General features: G+C 49.0%; 1 protein-coding gene across 1 annotated transcript; it reads left to right on the top strand.

The window, feature by feature from the left end:
- The first annotated feature begins 3632 nt into the window (after nucleotides 1–3632).
- On the top strand, nucleotides 3633–7383 carry LAMTOR5 (late endosomal/lysosomal adaptor, MAPK and MTOR activator 5). The gene is made up of 4 exons (XM_005311563.5): nucleotides 3633–3771; nucleotides 4523–4584; nucleotides 5526–5643; nucleotides 7015–7383. Exons 1-4 carry the CDS (start codon nucleotides 3737–3739, stop codon nucleotides 7073–7075), a joined length of 276 nt encoding a protein of 91 aa, XP_005311620.1. The 5' UTR covers nucleotides 3633–3736; the 3' UTR covers nucleotides 7076–7383.
- Nucleotides 7384–7397: the final 14 nt, after the last annotated feature.

Here is a 7397-nt window from a genome sequence, read left to right as displayed (position 1 = left end):
AGAGGTGACGCTATCCTGGTGGAATGAACACAATTGCACTGTGGGGCTGATTCAGATGCTTTCTTCAGGATTCCGAGTAGGCTGGTAGAGGAGCATGTGCCGCATTAGGTGTGTGTACGTGATGTGTATGAAGTATGAGTGCCTGTGGTGAGTTGCAGATGTACGGTGAGCGGCTGTTGCGTGGAGCAGTGCAGGATTTCAGAGGGTGAGGGAATTGCCCCAGGGTGGCTGGATGATGGAGGAGGTCTGGCTCTGTTTCATATCTCTGTGTCCACAGAGTGATAAATCTTTATCTCCCCCAAGTAATTGACACTGCCTGCCAGCGAGGGCCAGCGCCACTCTTACAGATGGGATATTTTGCTGCTGGCAATTGGAACTATCAAGGGAGGCATTATTCTCGCTGCCTCCGACTTTCTCATCAGGGAGAGAGTGCTGAAGTGCCAGAATTAATGTGCCATTTGATTTAATATGCAGCACCCGACACTCAATTCAGATCGTTACATAGGAAAGCTGGGCCCGACCAACTGGGGCTGTCCAGTAGTGGGGGAGGCTTGAATATCATTTCTATTCCAGTCTAAGGTGGGGGACTGTAGTGTACAGGAATTGGGTAGTATCCTTTTAAATAAAATAAATGGTCCAAATGAGAAGGTGCTGCCCCAGTGTGGGAAGATTTGACTTAGCCCTGGATCTGACCATCCCTTAATGGTCTAGTTTTTGACTTTGAGCTTCTGGCTTCTGAAGCACCTTGCCAGTTAATTGCATGCCACTTAAACCAGTGGTACCCAAAGGTGGGTCAAACGCAGTTCACTTTGCCTCTGATCTTGATCACTGTTCTGTGGGAGCAGACCCCTGAGCCTGCATAAAACTCCAATTTCATTCATCTGCCACAGTTTGCAGGATTGGACCCTTAGCTTAGATATGGACGTGGGACGTGCCCTGACCAATGATTCTAAACTGCAAGCCTCAGGCAGGTGCAGAATTTGCCTCCCCCCTGCCACGCAGGGCCCCATTGGCCTAGCAGGAGCTTCCCCCCCCCCCCACCAAATATAGAAGTAAAACTATGCCTATGGAGTAAGGCAATCACAATGGGGCCCTAACGGAGGTTCTTGGGTCTCATTTGCAACTTCCAGGAGCTGAAATCCTATAATAGATGAGAGGCTTCAGCACCAGCCGAATGGGCTTGAATAAATTTCCATCAGCCACCTATGTAATGAATTTTCCACTCATTTCCAGATGCTAATTCCATTTGCTGTGGGGACGGGACGACTAATGGCGATTTGATACGATCCGCACTCCCACCCAGCCAGAGTCACGCTGCCCCGAAACGCGTCACCCTGCAGCCAAGGAGGCATTGACGCCACTGTCTCTTATGCAAGGCATCTTCCTTTCCGTTCGTCATGTCCGCCTTGCGTCAATAGGACGATAAACGAGGGTGTCCGTTCACAGCGCCAGTAGCCAAGGCCACGGTCAGCTTCAGATTCCAGGCTTAATAGGGAGGACAAAAGCCCCGCTGTATAGATTCTGGGCCTGACTCACCATTGTCCTGCACCTTGGGTCATCACTTACACCAGTGGGCGGAAAACACGACCATTCTGATCTGGGAGCATTTGACACCTGTTTTCCAGCAGTATCAATGACAACACAAGGTGCAAAGTAATAGCGTCAGGCTTGGTGCAGGGTAGCTGTTTCCTCAGCACCTCCTGTTGGGACAAGCTGGAAGCGTAGTAGTTATGAGCTCCCCCGCCCTCCATTCCCAGCAGCTGGGGAGGCTTGGATTGGAGTAGCGGTGGTTTCACCAGTCAGCCCTCCTGTGCCGTTGCCTACAGTGAGTGCTGCAGGGACTGGAGTAGCTGTGAGCTCCCATGCTACCTGGAACACAGTCTCTACATAGCTATTAGCTCGAGTATCCATATCCTTGTGCCATTTGATGCTACGGTAGGTCAGGTATTTTGTTTGGAAAGGTCTCTGTAACCCGGATTTAGGTGTGCAGTTCCAGTCAGTGTGGTCTCCAGGTGGATGCAAGTCTAGTGCCCTCCAGTGGGGAACGAAGAGCTTCACACCTCTGTAAATGAACTCTATTCTGTCACTTACTGAAAACAAGTATGTTAACATATTAAACACCTGCCATGTATTGGTGATAAAGATCTTACGCATGAGACCAATGACCTAGAGGAGCAGGCAATGGAACAGGACAGTGACTAAATTGGGCATCTGCAGTGGGATTTTTCAAAGCAGACTACTCATCAAGCCCAGACTCTCGCAGTAACCAACAGCTGATACCTTAGAGAAGTGGCTCTCAACCAGGGGTATTTGGACCCCTGGGGGTACTCAGAGATCTTCCAGGGGGAACTCAACTCATCTAGATCAGTGTTTCTCAATTGAGGGGTTGCAGCCCCCAGGGGGGTCACGGGACAGGTCTAGGGGGGTTGTAAGTGCAGGGCTGGCAGTAGGGGGCAGCAAGTAGGGCAATTGCCTGGGGCCCCATGCTACAGGGGCCCTGCGACGCTACGTTACACGCTTCGGCCCTGGGTGGTGGGACTCGGGCTTCAGCCAAGGCAGACAAGTGAAAAACAGGCTCAAGTATCGCACTGAAATGTAAGTACAATATTTATATGCCTGTCGATTTATTTGATAATCGTATGGTAAAGATGAGAAATAAGTAATTTGTCCGTACTAGTGTGGCTGTGACACTTCTATATGTCAATGTCTGATTTTGTAAGCAAGTAGTTTCTAAGTGAGGTGGACCTTGGGTTATGCCAGACAAATCAGACTCCTGAAAGGGTGGAAAAGTTGGAAGCCCCAGTGCAAGAGTAACTAGCTGGGGGAGTAGCAGGGCCGGCTCCAGGCACCAGCTTAACAAGCAGGTGCTTGGGGCGACCCAGGGAGAGGGGCGGCACCTGCGGCAATTCGGGGGCGGCAGGTTCCTTGCTCCCTCTAGGAGCGAAGGACCTGCCGCTGAACTGCCACCAATTGCGGCTTTTTTATTTTTTTTTAATTTTTTTGCTTGGGGCGGCAGAAATGCTGGAGCCGGCCCTGGGGAGTAGAGCCTTTAGTTCAAGTCTCCCCCTGGGCCTGGTGAGAAAGGATCTGAAAGTGTCAGTGCCAAGGCTTTCATCTTGAAGAAATTCCACTTTAATTATCTGTGAACTGGGCCAAAGCGAGAGTCAAGTGTGGGACGCCCTCTATAGGACGGCGGATGAGGTATTTACTTGGGATGCTGAATCCCCTGTTTACTTAAATTGCCAAGCTGTGAAAGTTCAAAACTAGGGCGTCAGACCCCAAATCATCATGGGACTGGCCCCAGTGAATTCCAAACTGGTTTTGGTCTCAGTGCGGGGGGAGGCGTTGCTGTGCGCTGTTCCACCCGCCCTGTGTGTCTCCCTAGAGGTGGCTACAATTAAGCGACGGGAGAAGCGGCTCCCGGCTCTGCAGACTGCCGGCCAGGCACAGGGTATGCAGCAGCAGGGGCCCTTGCACAATCCAGAGCAGAACAGGCTCACGCGGGGCTGTGACTCTACCAGCCGTGGGCCCCGCCCCCTGCGCTGCGAGCTCCGGTCACACGCCTGCAGAGCATTCGCGCACCTAAGAAATTTGACCCTCCTGAGCCGCGGTCCGGCAGCGCTATAGCGTCTGTCACGTGGGTGGGATTGCATAGGAGGAGCTGAGAGGGGCGGGCGGAAGAGAGAGAGACTGAGACCCCCCCCACACACACCTGACGGCAGCGCAGCCGAGCAGCATGGAGGGGACGCTGGAGCAGCACCTGGAGGACACGTACGTGCCGGGGACCCCAGCGCCGGGGGCATTGACCGGAGGGAGGGGGAACGCGGGGAGCACTGGGGACACCAGCGGGGGGCCGCATTGGCCTGGGGGGGGGGAGGAGGAACGCTGGGGGGGGGACTAGCTGGAGGGAGGGGGAACGCGGGGAGCACGGGGGGTTGTATTGGTGGGGTAGGAGAAACGCTGGGGGTCGGGGGGCATTGACCGGAGGGAGGGGAACGCGGGGAGCACTGGGGTCACCAGGAGGGGGGGGGAGGAGGAACGCGGGGGGGGCTCTGGCCGGAGGGAGGGGGAACGCGGGGAGCACTAGCAGCGGGGGGGGGGTGCACTGGCCGGGGGAGGAGGAGGAGGAACGCTTGGGGGGGGGCAGAGGGAGGGGGAACGCGGGGAGCACTGGGGACATTAGCAGCTTTTCTGCTCTCTTGCTCAGATGGAAGCAAACCCCCATTCTGAACAGGGGATTCTCAGTGAGGCTTACCCCACTGGCTGACTGAGATGTTATCAAGTTAACCAGCATTTCTAAATAATGAAATGCATTTTGCAGTTATGAAAGTTCCTGTTTTCCCTCCACCCTGAACTGTTTTGAAACCCTTTCGAAGGGAGCTGTCATCTTATTGGGCTGAAAAGATAGCACTTCCTAAATTGTTTCAGATTTATGTGAGGCTCTCGCTGCTGTCTTGATGTCTCATTTGTTTCTTTCCCATCTAATGCTTAAATTGCTGATCTCAGGTTTTCTCTTTATTAGAATGAAGAATCCCTCAATAGTTGGAGTCCTGTGCACAGATTCACAAGGCCTGAACCTTGGCTGTAAGTAACAAAGCAGCTTCTTTGCTTCAGAAAATGGGCCCCTTTCCACTTTCATGTTGTACCAGGAACATTTTAATGTTGAAATAGTGTACATGCTTTAAAATACACACTAGAAAAATAAATCTGCTGTCAGCTTTGGGCAGATCCCTGCAGTTTCTGTTAAAAACTCTCCATTTCCTACTCCTTTAAAATCCCGTTTTATTCTTGCTCTCTCCTGTCCCAATATTTTAAATATCAAAGTGTACATGGTCTGTCTGCCTGCCTGGACCAGTGGTTGCCAACTAACTCATTTTTTAAACATGCCCCCCCCCCCACTAATGTGTATAGGGGGAACAACTAGCCTTTGTTTTAATAGTGAAATTATTTGTATTGCTGTAGCTAGGGTGCCTTGGTGCTATGGACCAGGTTCCTGTTTGTCCTAGCACACAGAACAATCGAAGTATAAAGACACAGCTGTTGCTGATTTAGTAACAGGTGGTATCTGATCACTGGCCAGTTACTTAAAAGGTTGGGACAAAATGTGGAATGAGGAGCCCAAGAATGAACTGTAATTGTAAAGCTTGCCCTTGACATAGGTATCTTGATAGGCTTATAGGTAAACAGATTAGCCTCTTATTTCAGTCAAAATTAAAAGAATGGGTTTGCCTGAAATAAGGCAGCATTGGATACTGAACATCAGGGTATGCTGCAAATATGACTATATAAATCCACCAAAATCACAGTTGTGATGACCATATTTATCTGGGAAGGGTACAGATAATGTGGTAGTAAGCACTGGCAGGGAAAACTCCTTAGAATGCTTTAGCAATTATTGGGATAATCTGAAAAATGGGTTCAATTAGTGCACACAGTTCAACTAAATTCTTGGGCTGGCTGGCTATGTAGTTACTGCCATGTAATGAGAAGTTTTACACTTACATAAGGATGTGTGTATTTTATAGGTCGTGGAACTCTTTCAGATGAACATGCAGGTGTGATATCAGTTCTAGCCCAGCAGGCAGCCAAACTAACTTCAGATCCTACTGATGTTCCTGTTGTGTGTCTGGAGTCAGATAATGGGTGAGCATCTGGAGCTGTATGCCTATCATTAGGCTCTGGGAATATTAGATCTTTAGAACAGCCTCCTTCACTTCTATGTGGTTCTGCTCATGTGCCCCTGGTTATGACAGATAGAAGGCTAGAAAGCTTCACCCCCAGTGGCACATATGGCAGCAACTCTAGGAAAGTCATTCTTGCCTTTCTCTGGAGCTTGAATGTGGATTGCTTATTAAAATTGGGGACCTAAGGCATGGATGAATGTAACCTTGTTTCTATACATACTGCATGCTTCAAAAAGCAGAGAGGCTGCTGCCAGATATAAGGAAACAATACTAGCTATTAGTCATTCCTGCAGCATGTTTGTAATGGCTACTTAGACCTTATGATCCTGTTTTAATCCTCCTGAAAACTTTTCACAAAAGAAGGGAGACCTGATTCCCAGGAATCTCCCATACTTCAAGCTTTTGAAATACCTGGAGGTGTTGGAGTTAGGTGGGAAGATTAGAGCCCAAATGTTTTCAGAGTAGGCAGAGGTGGAAAATGGAGTCCTTTGTGTACAGGATCTAATCCAGGGGTGTTCAACAATTTTTTTGGTGGCCTCACTGTGGCCACCATGACAACTTTTCCTAAAATTCCTAATTAACTTTAGAAAAAAAATAAATATCCACATATATATGTCTAAATCATAGTAACTTATATATGTAGGGGTTTTTCCACAGACAATAATAATGTACAGTTGTCTCTATTTACTGGACCTAAACAGAAAAACACAATGTGCTTTGCATGTTCTGGTTTTGTTTTGCTTTTTTGGCTGCGTTTTCTTTTTAGACTTGCTAGCTAGTAAGTCTGTATTTGTGAAAAGTAGTATTTGTACGTGTAATCACTTTTCACAGTAGCAGACTTGTTAGTTAGCTAGGAGGTAGTGAAAAGTGATATTAACAAACATACAAATATCACTTAACTACAGATTTACTCAGCCCTGGTAAGGAGTGGGGTGGGGTAGAGGGCAGGACAGAGAAATTAAGCTGTGGATAGGGAGGCAGCAAGGGATGATGGAGCCTGTCAACATGCAGCTGCAGTCTGCCACCCCACAGCAGAAGCCTGAGCCCCACTGCCCCTGGGAAGGTGGGGAACTCTCACTGGCTGGCTCCAGATGGGGGCAGGGCCAAAGCTCTGGGGGAGGGGCTACTGCTTTCCCCCCTCACTGCCCAGGAGGCTGTGGCTGCAAGAAAAGCCCCTGCTGGCTGCATTTGAGAAACACTGCTTCCTCTCTGACAGCATGCACCAGATACTAAACTTGTGTTAGTGACCTGCAGATTAGCTGCAGTGTGAGAACTCTTCTGAACTGTAGTAGCTATAGCTATCTTCAATAATGGTTTCTGTTTATTTCAGGAACATCATGATCCAGAAGCATGACAGCATCACTGTGGCAGTGCACAAAATGGCATCTTGACCCTTCATACATCTGCTTGGTTCTTTTCCACCCTTGGACCAACTCTTTGTTGTTGGACTGATCTATTTCCTCTGCTGATCTCATACAGAAAGTGCTTGCAGAACTAATTCTGGGCCAATCTTAAATATGTGGTAGCTTCCCTCCTTATTTAAACTGGTACTGTACTTCAGTCAGGGTCTAACTTCCAGCACAGCCCAGAACTTACTGTCAAGCATGGAATGTGGTTTAACTTACCTTGCTTCTGTAATGATCAAATACCCTAACCTGTGGCCTTACTTGTTGAATTCAATAAATTATCTGAGATGAAATACGCAGCTGGCTA

The sequence above is a fragment of the Chrysemys picta genome, chromosome 4 (assembly GCF_011386835.1).
Source record: "Chrysemys picta bellii isolate R12L10 chromosome 4, ASM1138683v2, whole genome shotgun sequence".
Lineage (NCBI taxonomy): Eukaryota > Metazoa > Chordata > Testudines > Emydidae > Chrysemys > Chrysemys picta.
The sequence above is the reverse complement of the archived record's forward strand: the minus strand, read 5'-3'. Positions and strand labels throughout refer to the sequence as shown.